The sequence below is a fragment of the Malus domestica genome, chromosome 03, assembly GCF_042453785.1.
Source record: "Malus domestica chromosome 03, GDT2T_hap1".
Taxonomy (NCBI): domain Eukaryota; kingdom Viridiplantae; phylum Streptophyta; class Magnoliopsida; order Rosales; family Rosaceae; genus Malus; species Malus domestica.
In genome coordinates this window covers 15,108,466-15,129,480 of record NC_091663.1, presented here as the reverse complement: position 1 = coordinate 15,129,480, position 21,015 = coordinate 15,108,466, and the positions used below count along the sequence as shown (strand labels likewise).

Below are 21,015 nucleotides of genomic sequence, written 5' to 3'. Positions count from 1 at the left end.
TCAGGTGTTTCTAGTAGTGTTCATATGAGCTTTTCCTTTCTGATGATTTGTATTTTTAAAGCTCGGGCCTGGATTATGCCTTGGAATCTGGTTGTGAAACTGGACACCATGGTTCTTGCCATTCCCTTTCCACCGGCTTTGTTTGTGGCCACGTCCTCGTTTGTAATTATTGCCATGGAAGGATATGGTATTCCTTTCAAGGGAAGCAGCATTCACTTCTGGGAACGATGCTGATCTAGTAGATCGGGAATTATGGTTCTTCATCAGGAGCTCATTGTTCTGTTCAGTTACCAGGAGCACATATATCAGTTGGTTGTATTCAGTGAAGCCTCGCGCTCTATACTGCTGCTGTAGGAGCATGTTAGAGGCATGGAATATGTTGAAAGTCTTTTCCAATAACATCTCCTCAGTAATAGTATCCCCACAGAGCTTCATCTTAAAGGTAATTCTGAACAACACCGAATTGTACTCAGCCACTGACTTGAAATCCTGGATCCTTAGGTGAGTCCAGTTATAGCGAGCTCTTGGAAGAATCACCGTTGTCTGGTGATTGTATCTGTTTCTCAAGGCCTTTCAGAGGGCTAACGGATCTTCAACCGTTAAGTACTCGCTCTTTAATGCCTCATCAAGATGGCGACAAATAAAAATCATAGCCTTTGCCCAATCTTGAGAGGATGAGCTACTCTCTTCCCTGATGATATCTCCAAGATTCGCTGCTTCCAGATGGATCTTGGTATCCAGTACCCATGTAAGGTAATTCTTTCCAGTAATATCCAGGACAGCAAAATCAAGCTTTGCCAAGTTTGTCATTTTCTTTTCTGAAAGAAAAATGAGATGTGTAAGAACTTGCAATAATATGTGTTCTGGAGGAATATATTGTTAGAACTTCTGGTTTTTACAAATTTTTGATCTTCAGGCCAAAATGATAAGCACTCGAAACTTCAGGCTCGAGATTTACATGATTAATGAGAAGGGCAATTGTAACGCACCATTTTCATCAAAACAAGTATAGGATGAGCGATTATTCCGCACTACTTTAAACAGCAGGAAAATTTAAATATGTAGAATAAGACGGACGATTATACCCCATCACCTAAAATTGCGATAAAATTTAAATATGCAAAGCAGGGTGGACGATTATACAACATCACCTAAAATTGCGATAAAATTTAAATATACAAAGCAGGGTGGACGATTATACCGCACCACCTAAAATTGCGATAAAATTTAAATATGCAAAGTAGGGTGGATGATTATTCCACACCATCTAAAATTGCAATAAAATTTAAATGTACAAAGTAGGGTGGGTGATTATTCCACACCACCTAAAATTGTAATAAAATTAAATAGCAGGTAAATTTAAATATGCAGGATAGGGTGGGCGATTATATCGCTCCACATAAAATTTGTAGTAAAATTAGATATGCAGTCCAAGATAGGCGATGATACCGCACCATCTTGGATTGCATAAATAAACACTGAGTTAATAGTCAAGAGTTACACCAAACAAGAAATCAAATATATTAGTAACTGTTAGGTTGAGAACTAGAAGTAAACATGGTGCAAAAAGTTCTTTGCGAGGGTATATCCAGCAATTGAGGCAAAGGAAGAAGAAGAACAGAAAAAACCTTAGAGGAAGCATTTTTTTTTCTTTCTTTCGGTGAAGGGAAATGAAAAATGATTAGAGAGTCGTGCTGATAACGTGTTATAAATAGGCAAAATTTAGAGAGATAACCTTTATTCTAGACAGGAATGAAGCAGTTGCAGATTATTATACCAACACCAGCTGTTGTAGAGGAAGTAATGTATATTATTGCTATTAGATGTTTTTCTCTTCGAAGTCTAATTTGATCAAATGTAGTGCTCTATTTATAGAGCAACCTCATAGGAAACAAACAAATGACATTATTAAACTTATGAGTCTATACTATACACATGTGATACTTTACTATACACATTACTATACACATGTGGGCAACACATACCCATTATTTACAACATAAACTGATTTTTTGAGTTGTTTAAGTGCTTTTTGCCACCTGTTATTTTGTCTTTTTGTTGTTGATAAGGAAATGAACAGTGAATGGATTATTGTATAATATATGTTTGTGGACAAAAGAATCTTTTGTTGGTTTGAAATATTTGTTTAGGTTTTGAATTAGTTTATTTATTTTTTAACTCTGTTTCTCCTAAGGAACTCATACATGTATAAAATAAAAAACAATTATTGTTTTGTTGGTTGAAACTTTAATTCTATCGTTTTGTTTCATTTAATATGATTAAAGTTAATTTGGTTTTATTGTCTAAATTTTGTTAAATTGGAATACAACTTTTAATTTAATGTTGTGTTTCTGTTTATCACAGCTTTTCACAATGTTTAAAAAATCTATAAATGATCAAACAAGTGATGGCACAAAACAAAAGCAATTGATAACAGACAATCTAATATAGTTCTCGAATCTGATCACTGATCGAAAAAAATGTATAGAACACATGGTGTGCAAAATTTTGAAGACATTGTTTTACCCATAGTTAACATGTTTATTTCTCAAAATTCATTCACTGAACATCAGTGTTCCTCAAGCATAGTTTCTATTGACAATTGTGTTATTAAATTTGTTAACGATGGTGAAATGGTGGATTCCACTATGTGTAGAAAACAAATATACATGTAATCAAAAAGGTAAAAATATTGTTAGTTTGTCGAATAATATTGAAAATAGTGTTAAAAAAAGCCTCAAATGGAGAAATTGGTACACTCATGAATAAAGTCCAAGCCTCTTTTCAAAAAAAAAAAAATAGAAATGGTGTGTTTCTAATTTTGTGCATTTATTTTTTATTCCGTATTTCAACGGTAGTGTTTAGTTGATTAAGCATTGTTGCTAACTTTTTGTTTTTTTTTTCTTTTTTTTCTATTTTTTTATTTGTTTTTTTTTCCTTTGCTGGATGTGGTTTTTTGTAGGGGTTGTCAAAGATTACATGGACTTAGGTGATAAAAGTTATAGATGTCCACTGTGCTGCATATTTTTGGTTAAAAGCGTCTCTTAAACAAAGTTGGAAAAAAAATGAACCCATTTTTACTCTTTGTTGCCAGCAAGGAAAAATTATATTTCCACATCTGAAACCAACACTGACTTTTTTAAATTCCTTACTTGATCCAAATGGAGATCAAAAGAGTTTATCATTTCAAGAAAATATTAGAGCTTACAACTCTATGTTTTTGTTTACTTCAATGGGAGCAAAAGTTGGTTGATCACTTAGTTAATAACGGATCGACTCCTTACATTTTTAAAATTAGTGGTCAAGTTTGTTATTTAATGGGATTTCTTTTACCTGCGGATAATGAGCCTCTGAAATTTTCTCAATAATAAGTTTATGATACATATAATGAAGTACAAAATCGTCTAAGAGCTTTTAATTCTGAAGGAAACAATCGAAACCTTGATCCAACAATTGTTCAAGAGTTGATCAAAATTTTTTATGAATGTAATCAGTTGGTTAAATTTTTCCGAACAGCCAGAGATAAATTTAAAACTCATGGTCTCATAAATTTGACAATGACTTTATTAGGCAGGCAACCAAATGATGGCAAACAATATGATCAACCAACAAGTGATGAAATAGGTGGTTTAATAGTTGGTGATATAGGCTTGTCAGACTCTAACAGAGATATCATCATAGATTCTAAAAATGAAAGATTGAAGCATGTGACAAAATTGAATTCAAAATTTATGGCTCTTCAATATCCTATTCTTTTTCCATATGGTGAAGATGGGTATAGGCTAGATTTAAAATGGAATGAAAATTATAGAGGCTACAAAATGAAAAGATAGAGAGTACCTATGAGAGCTTATATAGCTTATCAAATCCAAGAAAGAGAGATGTGCTTAACTACGTTGTTAAAAGGAGGTAAACTTTTTCAACAATATTTAGTTAATTCTTATGCAACACTTGAAGAAGATAGATTGGATTACATTAGACAAAATCATAAAAAAATAAATAAAAAAATTGAGGAGTGAAATTTACAAAGGAATTTATGATGCAATGTCAAGAGGTGATAATGATGCGAATAATTTAGGACAAAATATTGTATTGCCTGCTTCATATACAGGAAGTCCTAGATATATGATTAATAATTATCAAGATGCTATGGCAATTTGTAGAGAATATGGTCATCCTAATTTGTTCATAACATTTACCTGCAATGGAAAGTGGGCAGAAATTATTAGAGAATTTGAAAAAAAAAAAAAAGGGTTTTAAACATAAGGGCAGGCTTGATATAATTTATAGAATATTTAAAATGAAACCTTATGACATGCTTGATTTCATCATGTTTGGGAGGCCTTTTGGACAAATTGAAGTAAGTTGTAAAAACTTATTTTCATTGTTATCTTTATCTTGTTCACAATTTTTTGTGCATCAACCTAACTTTTTTTTTTCTTTTCTTTTGTTTTTTTGTTTTTTAGTTTTTGTTTTTTTTTCCTTTGTTTTGTTCTGGTTGTTTTTACAAATAGATGTTTGTACAATTGAATTTCAAAAGAGAGGTTTGCCTCATTCTCATATGTTAATATGGTTGCAATCAAAATTTAAGTGCTATACTGCATCAGATATAGATTCCATCATTTCAGCTGAGTTGCCAGACAAATTTGTTAATCCTCAACTTTATGAAATCGTTAACCAATTTATGATTCATGGTCTGTTTGGTTATCTCAATCAAAACTCTTCTTGTATGTAGGAAAATAAATGTTTCAAAAACTTTCCTAAACCATACAAAAATGAAACTGTTTTTTAACCCGGTGGTTTTCCTGTTTATAGGCGTCGTGATGATGACACAAAATTTGTTATAAAAAAACAGAGTCAAAATTGATAACAGTTTTGTGGTTCCTTATAAAATATTTGTTTAAATATATAAATAAAGGTTCAGAAAGAGCACGGTTAGTTTTACAACAAGATCCACATTATGAAATATTAGCTTATTTAAATTGTAGATATATATCACTTTATGAAGCCATTTGGAAATTCTTTCAGTATTCCATACATCATAGAGAACCTTCTGTAGAGCGATTACAAGTACATTTATCATTAGAGCAAAATATTGTTTTTAGTGGTGACCAATTATTGCAATCAATTATCAATCAAAATGCTTCTGACCATACAATGTTAACAAATTAATTTGAAACTAACAAAATTTATAACGAAGCACGTGCACTAACTTATGCACAGTTTCCATAGAAATTTTTATATGATACACGAAAAAAAATTTGGATACCAAGGAAACAAAAAAGGTTCAATAGGTAGGATAGCATATATACATCCTGCATCTGGTGAGTTATATTATTTAAGAATGTTTTTAAATTTGAAAAAATGTGTGAGTTATATTATTTAAGAATGTTTTTAAATTTGAAAGAGTTATATTATTTAAGAATGTTTTTAAATTTGAAAAAATGTGCTTTAAACTTTGATGATAAAATTTGAAAAAATGTGCTTTAAACTTTGATGATATCAAAACTGTTAATGGTATTGTACATGTTTCATATCAATCTGCATGTCAATCATTAGGATTGTTAGGTGATGATAAAGAATGGGCTAAAGCTTTATCAAATGCTATTAATATAGCATCATCTGCTCAATTAAGACAATTATTTGTTACAACAATTTTGTTATGTGATGTAGCAAATCCTCAAATTCTGTTTTATAATCATTTGCAAAACATGTATGATGACATTCTTTTTTATAATCATTTGCAAAACATGTATGATGACATTTTATACAAGTTGCGAAAAAAAATTTCAATTCCTGATATGATTATACCACAAGATGAATTAAAAAATTGTGTCCTGTTTGAGCTAGAATTGCTTTTTAACAATGCATCAACTTCTTTAGACAAATATCATTTACCTATGCATGATGCAAATAGAATGTTAGAAATTAAAAATAAACTTTTAAGAGGAGTTGAATTATGATTGCGAAGAGTTGAATCATTTTGGTAATGAAGAAGAAAGAAAAAGTAATAAGATATAAACAGAACTTTGTCACTAATATTAAAATAGAGATTGTAGTGAGCAAAGTCCAGGTATCAAGAGTCTAAGTTATAATTTTAGTTATATAATGCATTCTTTCTGAAGTATTGCTTAAATGAAACCTGTATTATTCTATATTATATTCAATATTCATTTATACTTAATCATAAATTTATTTTTACTTTTACAGGTTGACCTTTCTACAAAAAAAATTAATCTCAAAATTTAATTGAGGTACAAATCCTTTCATCCGCTTAACGTTTTCAATTCAACTTTCCCTGTCCTGTATTCCAAATTATGTCCTGTATTCCAAATTACAAATGAAGACTTCAATGGTATGTATCAACAATTTAAACTTTATTCCTTTTTTTTTATTTAATATTTCAATTTTACATTCAATCCTTACTAACATTTTTTCTCAGGAGAATTGTCTGCTACCAATATAGATATTAACTATCTTCTTTTAACTTAATCTACAATATATGACTAATCCCTTCCCTAATCACTCAAGGGTTTACTTCAATATCTAAAAGTATTAATCAAGGTGTTCCCATTATAGATATACCCTACATTTCATAATAGAGAAATTGTTAAATCTATCCATATATCATTTTTATTGCCTATTGGCTCCATTTAACAATTCCCCTATTTCTAAAGTTCTCTTTCGTTTAGTTAAAGCATATGGAACAAGTGTATCTTTGGTAGGAACATCTTTGTTTATACTTTTAGAAATCCATCATAAACCCTTGAGTGATCAGCACAGTAATTAGCCATGTATTAGGACCAAGCCAATAGAAGAAAGTCTTTACCTACAAATTGTTAACGATCAATTCTTCTAAGAAGGAAAGATGGAAATGATGATCGTTTCTCCAAATTATGCAAGTTGAAATAACTTGACGACTTATGCTTCTGTATTATACAGAAACACTGAACCAAACATATCTGATCCATCTTGTATACCTACCCCTTCCATTTTTAGAGTAGGGGTTGGTTCCTTGAAGCCTAGATTCTTTTATGTTTTGTCAAAACCTATCAATTTGGTTTCGATGGTTTTATTCTCATTTTACGCACTACTAAATTAAATAGTTTGCATGATGAGGGAGATTTTGTCGTGCAAATCATTATTACGTTGCACGAAAACTATGGCGACCAGAAAATCGTCGCTCATATTTTGTAGCGCAAAGGTTGTTAAAAAAGACATTGCGCAACGAACAATTTCAAATTCGTCGTGCATAAAAAAAATTGCACGATGCTTGACTACTCGTCGCGCTAAAGTTATATCGATGAAGGTTTTCACTGTACGATATAAAAGGGTACAAGAGCGCTTTGTGACTAGTTCATCTCGAAAAGTTTGTGCGACAAAAAATGTAAGAGGCGCATGGTAATGCATGACGAAGTAGTAAGGCGCGCTTAATTTTGCGCTACGACTGGTCGGCGTCGCGCAAGTGTAATTTTTATTAAAAAATAAATAGAATAAAAGGAAAATTAAAAAAAAAAGATTTCATACTAATGATAAAAAAAAAAGCAAATTAATGAATAAAAAATTAATTTTTATTTATAATATAAATAAAAATGTACGAACAAATATAAAGTTCTAAAAGAAAGCAGGAACAAAACTATGAAACAAAAACGGAAAAATCTATAGGCATGTCGTTTGAAGGTGCTTGGTAATCTTGTTGCTGGTTGGGGACGGGGTCGGAGGTGGACGAGCCTGATTGCTATGCTTGCTCGATGTGGAAGGGCTGTGAGGGCGATGGTGCAAAAAAACAGAGGAGATGTATTCCAGAGGAACTGAGGGCTTGTACAAGTATTGACATTTGAGACTTGTATGATGCCAGCTCACTCCTTAGGCCAGCGACTTCCTGCATCAAAGCCGTAACCTAGCCCTTTGACTGCGAGGATGACGAGGCTCTACTTTCCCACAGCCTGGCATTTCTCATCCCCCAACAATAAGTCCCTGGCCTCCGACCGAGAGTTTGGTCCAACGTCTCTGTCACGATGTGAAACCCTACATTGTCCATTGGTGTAGGTACGTCATCTTCCCCTTCCTGATTGGTGTTTGTCAATGCAAATGGAAAAAAAATCATTTATAATATCCATGACTTGTTCATTAGGATCCACAATAGGTTCAACATTGTCCACTCTTGTGGCGTTTGAAGGCAAAGTATTGTCTAATTGTTCCCCATGATGGTTCCAAGTATTATATGTCTCAATCATTCCATTCCTTACTAAATGAAATCGAACATTTTCAATTGTCTCCCTTAACGTGTTGTTACACCTCCTACAAGGACACCAGATTCTAGTTGCACCCGGGTTGTGTGTATGTGCAAAGTCAATAAAATCCTCGATTCCATCCAAGTATTCGTCCGCACATCTATTCAGGTTCTATATCCACGTCCTATCCATAATTCCTGGAACACCACAATAACAATACCACAATCACAACAACTTCATACAAAATGATAATGTCACCTTATGCCTTTGGTAAGGGCCCTATCACATTCGGGAATGCATAGTCATGTCACGTAATTTATGGCTACATCAGATTAGATTTCGACGTGGATGAATTTCAGCAACATCTCGATACAGTTCTTCAGGTGTACGACCCGAAGAACATACAGAGATGACACCGAAATCTCTACAACTGAAACCTAATCCTTTAACCATAAACTATGCTTCATAACTGTGCATTCCCAAACTGTCCAAATAATGGGACAATTCAAGAATTAATTGGACCGCAGTCATGCTTTCGCATCCATGCGAAATCCAACTAATCATTGAATGAGAAACTAAGTTTTACTAAAAATAAAAAACAGGTACGAAGTTAATTTCAATTAACTCTGTACATCACAACACATATTTGTACATCACGTACAAATTTAACAACATAATATCAATATAATTTCACAACACAATATAAACATAACAAACCAAGTTCAACATAATTTAATTAATTTTATATGTTTAAAAAATAAAATGAAGAAAATACCTTCTCAATCGTTCTCCACCAATCGCTAATCACACACAATATCCCTATAGATAACGAAATTAATGGCGTTAGTATGAATTTACATTAATACTTTTACCCTAACAACAAAAAACGCTTACCAAACACACCGAGATAGCTCGATCAACCTAGAGAAGAAGATGGAGGGAGTATTAGATGATGAAATTGAGAGAAAATGGAAATGACGGATGCTGGATTGAGCAAAATCGAAGGGATGAGTGCAGAGGCCCAATCTGCAATTTTTTTGCAGTTTGCCTCAGCACATGGCTGAATCCGTATTAAAAAGCTCACTTTTGGACGAACGATTTTGCACAACGAAAAAGGTCTTCATCGCGCAAACACCCATTGCGAGACAAAAAAAGAAGCATTTGTCGCGCAAGTTTACCATCTTTTATTTTTTGTCCTTTACTTTACAATTTATTCTTTTCAACACATTGCGCGACAAAGGAATGTATCGTCGCGCAATGCATATTTTTTGAATTTTTTTCTATTTTTGTTTTTTATTTGTATGTATTGTAAATTTTTATTTTATTATAAATAAAAAACCCAAACCTAATTAAACATTAAATTAAATATAAAGTCCAAAAAATCTTATTAAAAAAATAAAAATAAAAAAGAAAAACCCTTATCAACTTCAATCATTCGCCCGCAACACATCAAACTTCCACTGCTGAAAACTCTGCTTGAAAAGCCCATCCACATAAATTCGTTGCTTCTCATCGGTTTCATCAACATCCCAATGAACCTACATTAATGCCAGTAACAATAAATTAGTAATTTAAAAAATATTACATTTTAACAAAAATAATTGTTCATTATTTACCACAAACTTACTGATAACTCTCCCAACGTAGACTTCTTCAACTCCTCAGGGACGTTTTTCCAAGACTCAAACTCGGCAGAACAATCTCTCTGTACCAAATTCCCAATGTCATACTTAAATTCAGCGTACGCCTCAGCCAAATTTTTGCCTTCAAAATACAGCACTTGCTTCCATCGATACCTCACTAATCGCACTACAAGTTTTTTTTTGCCAGAACCTTCTCCAAAATCGGCCATTCTTTTTTTAAAAATAAGTTTTTGAAAACTAGGGCTCTGAAACTGTGTTTATATAACACTAGGACACCTTTGCGCGATGAACTTATTCATCACGCAAATTTCAAGTTTGTCACACAAAATGCATCATCAATGCGCAATTAATTGGAAGGTTTGAATGCAGACTGACGGTGCTTTGCATGACAATCACATGGATTCGTCGTGCAAAGATGTTTTACACGACGAAGTTAAAGTCGCTCAATATATTGCGCGATGAATAAAATATTAATTATTTTTAGAATAAATATTTAAGGTATTATATTTAATACCTTAAATATTTATTCTAAAAATAATTAATACTTTAAATATTTATTCTATAAATAATTAATACCTAAAAGATTATTCTATAAATAATTAATGCATTAAATATTTATTCTATATATAATTAATGACTTAATCCATACAATTATTTTCAGCATAAGTACGATATTCATTGAAGATTGTAAACACATATAAACCAAGGATATGGTGCTTACATTAGGTTTCAATAAAAAAAAACCAACAGGAATTGAAACCTAATTAAGTCCAAGTACATAATTGAAACATAATTAAGTCCGAATACATTAACTTATAAAAAAACACCTTAAATTTAAATATTGTCATACAAAACATAAATTTAAAACTATTATTTGGATGATCCTAGTCCATTCCGCAAGACTTCATAACGCCATCGATTGTAACTCAACTTCATCAACTGTTCGTTCATATCATCATCAAGAGTATACTTACACTGTTACATGTATATGCAAATAATTAATTCCAACATATAACTAAAAATTTCACAAACTTAATTATTAATTCATCAACAATAATAGACTTACTAATACTTCATCCATCACAGCCTTCTTCACATTCTCGGGCACATTTTCCCAAGAACGCCACTCAGCAGTGGGACAATTATTCCCCATTGCTACAACGATCGCATGCACAAACTCAAAATGATCCTTTAAATCATGCAGGTTGGCGTTGCGTACACTCTCATCTTTGTTCTTATTCGCCATCCTAACACGAATAGAATTTTCAAGAATAAGGATAATAGAATTGTGAAGAATCAGGACAATAGAAACGCATATTTATAGGTAGGTTAGGACCTTTGCGCGACGAAGCCTTGGTCGCGCAAACACCTGTATTAAATGCGGCATTAATTCCTCGGATTCACCTATAGTAAATTGTCAAAACTGACAGGAACTTGCGCGATGAATTATTGGTCGCAAAAACGCCCCTTTTCGTTGCACAAGTTTTTCGCGCCAAACAAAATTACCCCGCGTTTTCTTGCTGACTTTACGCGACGCCAACAATGATTCGTCACGCTAAGTGTTCTTGCGTGACGAAACTCTTTGTCGCAAATTTTTTTTTTCTCCTATCTTTTCTATTTTGCACGATGAAATGTATTTTTTGTCGCACAAGTACGTCTTGTGCGATGAAATATTGTTCGTCGCGCAAGCTGTTTTTTCTACTAGTGACGATTGTTCATGCAAAAACTTAACATTATTCAGCTTTGATTTTATCTTTGATCATCAAATTGAGATCAGTCTCGAAGAGGTTTTTTTTAAGGTATGGGGTCTGCTGATCCTATGTTTACCTTGTTTTTTTTTTTTTTGTGATTTGTTGTTTCGTGCTTGACAATATGTGAACCCAAGTTTTAGTTTGGACGTTTTTATGAGTTTGGGTTGTTTAGGTTTGTTTTAGTGTTTCTAAAAATATGATATGATATTTTGATTCATTAAATAATAGAAAGACAAAAGAAGAGTGAAAAATTATTGTCAAAAGTTGTCTCCAGAAAAAAGCGAAAAAAAAGGGATGAATCTGCAAGAAAGTGGAGACTGCACTTTACAAGGGCTTGAAATTTTTTTTTTAATTAAGTTATAAATTTTGTTTCAGTATTAGACATTGTATGAAAATGAATTTGAATAATCATTTATTCGGTTTTTAAACAAAATGAGTCTCAGTATTTTGTATTAGTTTTTATCTCACCAAGATGTGCACATACCTGTCTGTGTTGCTTAACTAAATTGATACATATCTCGCCAGTTAACATTATGTATTTGAAATAATTTTTTAAAATAAATCCCTTATTATACACGTTTTAACAATTGGTCTTTGGTTCTATATAAATGTCGTACCCAGTGCACAAGGCTCCCGCTTTACGCAGGGTCTGGGAGAGGTGAATGTCGGCTAGCCTTACTCCCATTTATGGAGAGGCTGCTCCCAAGTCTCGAACCCGAGACCTACCGCTCATGGGCGAAGGCACTTGCCATCGCACCAAGTGCGACCTCTTCTTTGGTTCTATATGTTTGATAAAAATTGATGCATATCTCGCCAGTTAGCATCATGTTATCTGCACTCAAAATATGTTGTGCTGCATATTTCCTGTTTCATTTTATCGACATATGCACTGTTTATATGCAGTGGAGTGGATTACAATAACCTCATTTTGAAAAGTTCTTCAAAATTTAAAGTGTGGTTTTGCAGTTTGTTAGTTAGGCGGTAGCTGGATTACAATAACCTATAAAATCTGTTGTTGTAATAAGTAACTTTTTCTTCATTCTCTACCATAGCACCGTGGATTTGAATTGCATTGGGTGCTGTTGTTGGTGTTGTACTCTCCATGGATATTTTGGAGGCATTACATGATATATTGCGTCTAGGTTGGCCTTGCTCACGGAGATCTTCGTTAATGGTAAACTATTAATCTCTGAGATATGTTTCTTTTTGTATATTTCACAAGTGTGGCTATTTATTAACATTTGATCTGCTAAGAACTGGAGATGGTCTCAGTTTTAAGGTTAATTTGAATCATCTATGATTTTAAAAATATTTTTTATTAAACCTACAACAATGGACGCATAGGTTATACATGTGGATTGCCACATTATTGTGGTTCTCAATTGATTTATGGTAGATAGTCGTAACTCTTCGTCTGTGTACCAATTTTTTTATTTTAGTGCTCAGGCAGAAATTACAGAGAGTCTTATTTGTTGGAGATTTGAAGAGTAAAACTTAGTAGCGCAATACCGCTGAAGGTGGTAATTGCTAATCAGGTTTCCACTTTTTTTTACAAATACTTTGGTTCAAAAGCAATATCATTTGAATGATGAAACATTAAGTTAGTATCTCAAGCGATATTTGCCACTTCCCTTTTAAATGAATTTTAAGATCAGCTCCAATCCATGTTTGTTCAATAATGTTGTATCATTCATTATATAGTTTCACAAAAATCGTGCATAATTCTTGCTCAACTTGGTTTGGTTTTCTTTTGTTTAGGAATAGAATAAGCGAATCACAGTTCTACCAAGTCTTGAATGATGAATTGAACCAGATCATTGAGGCGTCTTTGTCAAGTTAAAATTTCATTCTACTTTTTATTTGTAATGCTCAGTTCTTCACTCAAAGATTGCTTCTGAAGTGAATAAATTTGCATAAGATTAAATAAATTTCCAATCTCGTAGCAACGCACAGGCACCGTTGCTAGTATATCTCTATATGTGTATAATTCGGTAATTTATTAAAATATTTTGGAAATTTTGACCTTTTTTTTATTGTAATATTAATGTATTTAAATATAATATTATTATTGTTCTAGCAATAATATATTAAAAAAGTATTTATTGAAATCGCCCTTAAACTTGTAATCCACTGCCAATCTACTCCTTCAACTTTAATTTCAGCCATCCCTTTAAACTTTTATTTATTGCCAAATCTCATGATTCTCAATAAAATATAATTAAATTAATTTAAAAAATAAAATAAAGAAACCATTCCCACCCACTCCAAACCTCAAACCACCAGTCACCCTCAATCCCAGGTCAAATTCATAGTAAAAAAACTACTTGGTTTGAAATGACAATTTTGCCCTTTAACTAACGGAATCATGGATGAAATGTATGAGATTTAACGGAAGACAAGAACTTGAGCATAAATAAAAGTTTAGCGAGTAATTGGCTGAAATTAAAGTTCAAGTGGTAAATTGGCAATAGATTACAAGTTAAGGGGGAATTTTGACAAATAGGCCTATGTTAAAAATATGTGAACTTTGTAAGTGTCATTAAAAAATAGGATAAATTACATTCTACCACTTCAGTTTTGATCACATAACAAACTCATACCTTATCTTTTGAATATTGCAATGTCATACATCAACTTACGAATTTTGTGCAATGTCAGACCTCCATCAGTCAATATGTTAATTTGACCATTAAATAATAATGTGTCACCTGTGAATAAATTTTTGCCCAAGTTTTGATTTTTTTTTTCTTTTTTTTTTTTTATTAAAAAAGGGACTAACTAGTGGCGAAGTCATAGTAGTTCATTTTTTGAGGAGCCGGAAAACTCACTGAGACATTTCAACCTTCCTCTGGTTACCATCATGTGATTCATTAGCCCATAAATCAAACTTAGAATTAACCATGTACTAAAATTTGCATCAACAACTAGCCCACCTCATGGTGGCTAAATTTTGAGTGCTTTCCCAATGGAGGACTGCATGCACTCAACTTAACGGAGATAACAATCTGAGTGGCCGAATTTGAGATCACTGCCAGAAGAGATGCACTCTTTCGGCAATGGGGGCTACCGAACAAGGAGCCTGAGGAGTCGGTACGGTGTGCGACATCTTCATGAGTTCCAGTTCATGTATTGGTATTTTTCTAATCTCTCTCGGGTACATGTTCAATCTCAATAATGATTTGAAAGTGCTTATGGTCGAAATAAATAGGTTTAACTGCTATATTTGGTTTAAAAAGAATCAATAATTAAATTATGCAATTAAGTACCAAATAGTTGCATAGGCATAACAAAATGCAATGCTATTGCACATGAGAACTGGGTTAGAAGCACCAGAAATCTTTGTCGCACATACATGGACGCGAATACGGTGACACGCGACAGGCAGATATGGTCACTTGGCAAATGTCAAAAAATAAGGACACGGACACGATTAGGACATGACAATTAAAATATAATAAATATTATTTATTTAATCATTGTACGCTTATGATTGATGAGCACTTGTCTGTCAAGTTACAACAATCACGTCCTTGCAATAGTAGCACTTCCAAACGACAAAACTTTAACAAACCACGATTGTGTTGTATACTCTCTCATATGAACTTCGACCGATGCATTGCAAAACACTCTAACAATAGTGCATTATTTTAGACTCTTAGTGGAAAAGTAATTTCATGACTTTCATAGAACTTGCCTATATACTACAGTCAAGATTCTAAAAGATGTAGGCCCAAGTCAAGCAGCGGGCTGTGGCCTAGCGCCTAGGCGGCTAGGCGGGGCTTAGACGGGCGCCTAGAGGGAACATATTTTGTGTAAATAAGTGTCTGTTTATACTTAAAATATATATAATTTCATCATAAACTACAAAATAGAATGACATATATTATGAAGTTTTGGAACATAATGAAAACATGAGGAACACACATATAATGTGTGTTCATTTAAGTATTCAACAAGTCTCTTACAATTTATTGAGTAAAATAAAATGCAAGATGAAAGTTACCTATTTTTTGTCTAAGTGAGTCGCAACCTAGGCGGATGCCTAGGTGGGTTTGGGAGGGCGAGGCGGGTGCCTAGGCGGTCTAGGTGAGTGCCTTATCAAGTCTAGGCACCCTTTCTTAATTTTCTAACGCCTAGGCATTAATCGCGACGATGACCAGCCGCTTAGTGGCTAGGCGGCGTTAGGCGGGGATTTTTAGAACAGTGTATACGGTGTTGAGGACCCTCATCGAAAAGGGTGTGAGGCTGCTGAAAAGGGCAGCAATGATCGCTTGATTTAAGTAATTCATAGTTTCAATTTGAATAGTCGCAAAAAAGGGATAGGCAATGGTTATGAGGTAAGTGCGGAGATTTATCCATAACAGTTTAAATGATTACTAGTAAAATTGTTTATTAGTTAGGTAATTTCATAAACGGATATACTCATAATTATAATCGTTTATAAACAGATAACGGTACTCTACCCGTGAACTTGTTTACCTTTTTTTTTAACAAGTTAAAAATTCAAATAGAATTTTTTATAATTTTGTTCAAATTCGATAATATTTTAATTAACCCTAATTATCCTATTAACTTCACTTTTCTGGTTCCTTCGTTCTAATCTAACCCCTAAAGTCCTCCATCTCCTAAACCCCCAACTAGTTTCCTACTTCCTCGGCAGCAATGGCAAAGAAAAGCATTGCCCTGAAACTCAAAGAGACAGCATTCAGAGAGCAGCCCTGAAACTCAAAGAGAAAGCATTGCCCTCCTTCCCGCTCGAGGGACTCTCGAGCAGATGTCAAGAACAACTCGAGGGGCTATCAATGGGACGTCAAGAACAAGTACAAACTACAGAACTTAAAATCGCCATCTTGCTTAGCGATGACACCAGTAACTGTGTCGCACTCCACCTCCTCCATGTCGTCAGTCACTCCTGGAGGTTAAATCAGTACCCATTTTCACCCGCGGGTAACACTCATACTCATCCATTTAAATTGCAGCTGTATTCTCTTTTCTACAGTCCTTTTGCTTTTGTTCCGAAATAGTTTTTGCGAACATAATATGTAATATGTTGAACTGATTACAAGATGCCTAGTTTCCTCTCGACTACTGCTATTGGTTTTCTATTTGTTAGAATTGGAGCATTTCGTGATATGGAATTATACTCCCTCTCAACCTGCTCTTTCACATGTACCATCATAAGGCTTGTGACTCTGCGATACATTTGATTACCATTGCGCTTTTTGTTTTTAGTTTAAAAAGTTGACACAATGACCTCGTTTGACATTGCTGTTTTTTTTCACCAAAAACTACTTCATTTTAAGGTTAAGCACTAAAAGAGTATTTGATAAAAGTAAAATATCATTTAAAGCTATGACCTTTAAAGAGCAGCCATTAAAAGCAAAGCAACTTGCAGGTTGGTACAAAAAGAAGAGTTGAGTCTTTTATGAATATTTCAATTCTTGCAATTCCCTCATTAATTTTTTCCACTACCATGCCTATTTTTATCATAAAATTATCACCGCTTTACATTTAAATTTACCAAACACTTTTACACTCTTTTTCATACAACACTTTTAAAAATATAATTTATCAAACACTCAACTTTATTTTATTATTCTTAAGTACGGCAAAAGCAACTTTTTATAAATCACAACAATACCAAGTTAGCCCCAAGTCAATTTTAAGCAGTTAAATTCTCCGAATACACTGATAAAAAGGATATACGAGCATAAGTGCTTCCTACGTAACAAGTAAGCCCAAATGCATACACTACGCTTTCCCATATCGTTATGGCAATGTACTTGTTGCGAGTTAAATGGCTCCAATCGTACATAAACTGATAATCACAATGTCTTAATTTCTAGGATTTGTTTTCATACAAAATGTTCTCAACACAAAACCCACGTTTCCATTTGATAACACGTAGATATCGATCAACCAATGTCACACCCAGAAACACGCACTTCAAAATCAATGGAATTGGGAAAAATTGCATTCCTTACATAGAAAATGTTCTTCATACATATATGCTCACGCCAAAATATCAAAACCAGGCTTCCACTCCGACAATATATATATATATTTAGTAGAACATTACCGTGACGATTACCATTAAACAACGTAAAACAGCCAACCAATACCAAAACTTGACCATTCAGATAAACACACTTCCTATTATGTATCAGGCTCCAATAACCTCTCATCTCCCTAAAGAACTCCCGAAATAAGCTAAAGTACTTAATAGATGCGATATGGCTTACCCATAGTAGTCTTCAAATGCAAGCACCTTACCTGATAAAAATAAAATGAGTATTTATCTTAGAACATGTTACTGACAACAAAATAATAAAACGAATAGTTCGGAAGGTCAGCGAGATAACACGAAAGGAGTTGGTTCAAAAAGAACCAGAACAGATACTACTTACATTTTGCCAATTTTTCTTCAACAGCGAAACAAGAAAGTTAACGCTCAATTGGACGTTTTGAAAGACCTGCTTCTCTTCCATGGATACATTCCCTACAGCAACTCCCATACAAAGAACCTTCTTCAGTTGGAACTTGATCATTGCTTTTGTCTCGGAAACCTTAGACTCGAGGGATTCTTGGTGACTAACAAGGGTTGGAAATTTTCCTGCACCGTGATACGAACATCAGTAAAAACTGAAAAAGCACATGGCGCCACAGTTCATAACCCCATAAAAGAATCATTACAAACAACGATTCTAACAAGCCAACACAACAAGGGACGCAGAGGACCTATAATAAAAGAATGCATACGAATCATAAATTAAAAGTCACTAATCAAGCACCAACAATTCGATTGCATACCCACCTGCCTTGTTGAGACCAGGACCCAAAAGACGGGGAATCTGCTTAATAACAGCTTCTGAAGCCAAAAAGGCATGGTATTTCTTTGCCAACTTCTTAACCAACTTTTTGTTCTTGTTGAGCTTCTTCAGCCCTTCAACATCCATATAGTCCAACCCAATCTTTTCAGCCTGTAATTAAATATATAAAAACAACCCACCAACTTGAGATAAGTATTCAACCAAAGAAAAATTGCAGAAATTCATCATCCTATCTCAATCGGTACAATTGACATGTAACGAAAGTGAAAATCTTGACCTTTTAAGAAACATAAGAAATTTTGCAGAGAACTGGAATGGCGGAAAAGAAGAATGGAACTGTTTGGTGTTTACCAAAAATAAGTATTGAACTTTGGGAATTGTGAAAGAAATTCCAATAAAAACACACATGGAAGTTTGGAACCCTTCTATAAAGACTTCTCATAAAGTTCAATATTATGCCAATGTTTTAGCCTCGTAAACCAAACATTACCTCCTCAACATGCTGAGCATCTCCAAGCATGCAGACCTTCATCTTTGGACGAGGGATGTGTGGCAACCTAACAGAACCACTGAAACGTTTGTCCTTCTGAGGATCATAATTTTTCAGCCCAATCTGAAGTTCAATAGTCTCAGTGAAGTTACGTTTTTTTTCCTTGGACGCCGTCATGATGATGGAAATACCCTCTCGGAGGGTATCACTCTGAAGTTTACTGTAGTGAAATGGAAAAAGTCATAAATTGATCGTGGTTTCTGTCAATACTACACTCAATCAAAGCCAAAGAATTCCACCAAACAACGGGAATACACGCCAATTGTATAATAAAAATTCACTGGATAATCACTAAGAACAGGTGAATTCAATTAACGATCTAAAACACTATCTGCTGTCAAATTCAACGTCAATTCATACAAGAAATCCCTGTCGAATTCAGCCTCAGATTAACATTTCATCATTCCAGGCCAAAATCTTGAATCATACACCTTAAACTACTCAGATTGTAGCAAATGGTAAACAAGAAACCAATAATATGCTTTAACAATAGAGAAGCTAAATTAAAAGCACAATCTTTCGGAACCGGATTACACCAACTATTGAATTGCCGCAAACAAAAGCCAATTCCGATGCATAATCGTAATTAAACATACCTCATGGCCGAAGCTTAAGCTGCCGGACCAAACGAAGAATTCTGACCTGAAAAATATAAAAGCTTAATGCTTTATTGGAAAATAAAAAATAAAAAAAAAGACAGAAATGATAAAGAAACAGAAACAAAACTATTTTGATCTAAATAAAATTAAAAACCCAATTTAGGGCCGAGGAAAAAAAAGGAGTAATTACTGGAAAAAGCGCAGTAAAAGAATTTACTGGGTCAAGGACAATATTCAAACTAGAAACTAATTGATGGAGAATTAAGGGACGATATATGTCGGAGAAACAGAGAGAGATGAAATACCTGAATGTAAGAGAAGGGCTCGTTAGGGTTTCTGGCGGCAGAGGAGCTTTAAGATAATGGGAGGTGGTGAGATATATCGACAGATAAACCCTCGACATGTGCGCATATGTTATTTGTGAGGGGGCTGGGCTTGGCTGGGCTGGGTCGAGTCCACATTTAATCCAAGACTTTTTTTTTCTTCTTCTTTTTTAGGCTCGGATTGGATTTGGTTGTCCCCGTAAGACTGTGTATGAGTTAGAAAATTAGGAGGTTCTACAATGAAGGTTCTTGGTGCCGTAATTATTCTCACTGCCAAAACATTAAATTAAGGTACGGTACGAGCGGAGTGACGCGAACGACGCGAATGATGTTTTCCTTGAGATAACCACGTAGAAAAACATTCTTTACATCAAACTGTTACAATGGTCAATTCAAGTAAAGATCTCTTGTTACCATATGCCTGAGAGCTTTTCGCCACCAATCTTTCCATGTATCTTTCAATCAACCCATCTACCATGCGTTTTATAGTATAGGCTCATCTAAATGACCCTCTCATATATAAGATGTATATTATTTTGCAATATCTCTGATATAGGACTATATTACTCCTACACGCCTCCTCATGAGTGAAGGAAATTGGTCGATTCATTATATCAGAGTTAACACAATTTTTCCAAATCTCGATCAATCATTATTCGAGCCAACACAACTTTTTGAGGCCTAGTCATTCATTCAATTCTCTTAAGCTAGAGTTAATGCAACTTTTCGAAAGCTCAACTTGTTGATGCACAAAATCAATGAGGATTTTGGTACAACAGAAAATGTTAAGTTTGTGACCTTCGCTAGATTGTTCCGGTCATTAGTATGGATAAGTATGTAAATGGATAGAGACAGGGAAGCAAACACAAGATGTACGTGGTTCACCCAGATTGGCTACATCCACAGAGTAAAGGAGTTCTCATTAATTGTGAAGGGTTTACACAAGAACATAGGTTCAAGCTCACTTTTAGTTAGTACAAGTGAATGATTTAGTATAAATGACATTAGGCAATATTGTGGGAGAATGAGGGAGAATGATCTCCTTTTATAGAAAAGAGTTTCTAGCTTTGTTTTGACATTGACAC

The 21,015-nt window shown here is 33.9% G+C and overlaps 2 protein-coding genes and 1 non-coding gene across 3 annotated transcripts; 1 reads left to right on the top strand and 2 right to left on the bottom strand.

Annotated features, from left to right (window-relative positions):
- Window positions 1-810, bottom strand: LOC139194678 (uncharacterized). The gene is made up of 2 exons (XM_070819576.1): window positions 587-810; window positions 1-448 (listed from the first exon to the last, which is right to left on the bottom strand). The coding sequence occupies exons 1-2, from the start codon at window positions 808-810 to the stop codon at window positions 1-3; spliced, it is 672 nt and encodes a 223-aa protein (XP_070675677.1).
- Window positions 811-6,868: 6,058 nt separating this feature from the next.
- LOC114824277 (small nucleolar RNA Z103) lies at window positions 6,869-6,971 on the top strand. Its single transcript, XR_003772417.2, has one exon. It is a non-coding gene; the product is annotated as a small nucleolar RNA Z103 (small nucleolar RNA).
- Window positions 6,972-17,580: 10,609 nt separating this feature from the next.
- Window positions 17,581-20,034, bottom strand: LOC103433443 (large ribosomal subunit protein uL1). The gene is made up of 6 exons (XM_008371707.4): window positions 19,913-20,034; window positions 19,605-19,650; window positions 18,949-19,168; window positions 18,443-18,608; window positions 18,036-18,241; window positions 17,581-17,901 (listed from the first exon to the last, which is right to left on the bottom strand). Exons 2-6 carry the CDS (start codon window positions 19,607-19,609, stop codon window positions 17,848-17,850), a joined length of 651 nt encoding a protein of 216 aa, XP_008369929.1. The 5' UTR covers window positions 19,610-19,650; window positions 19,913-20,034; the 3' UTR covers window positions 17,581-17,847.
- Window positions 20,035-21,015: the final 981 nt, after the last annotated feature.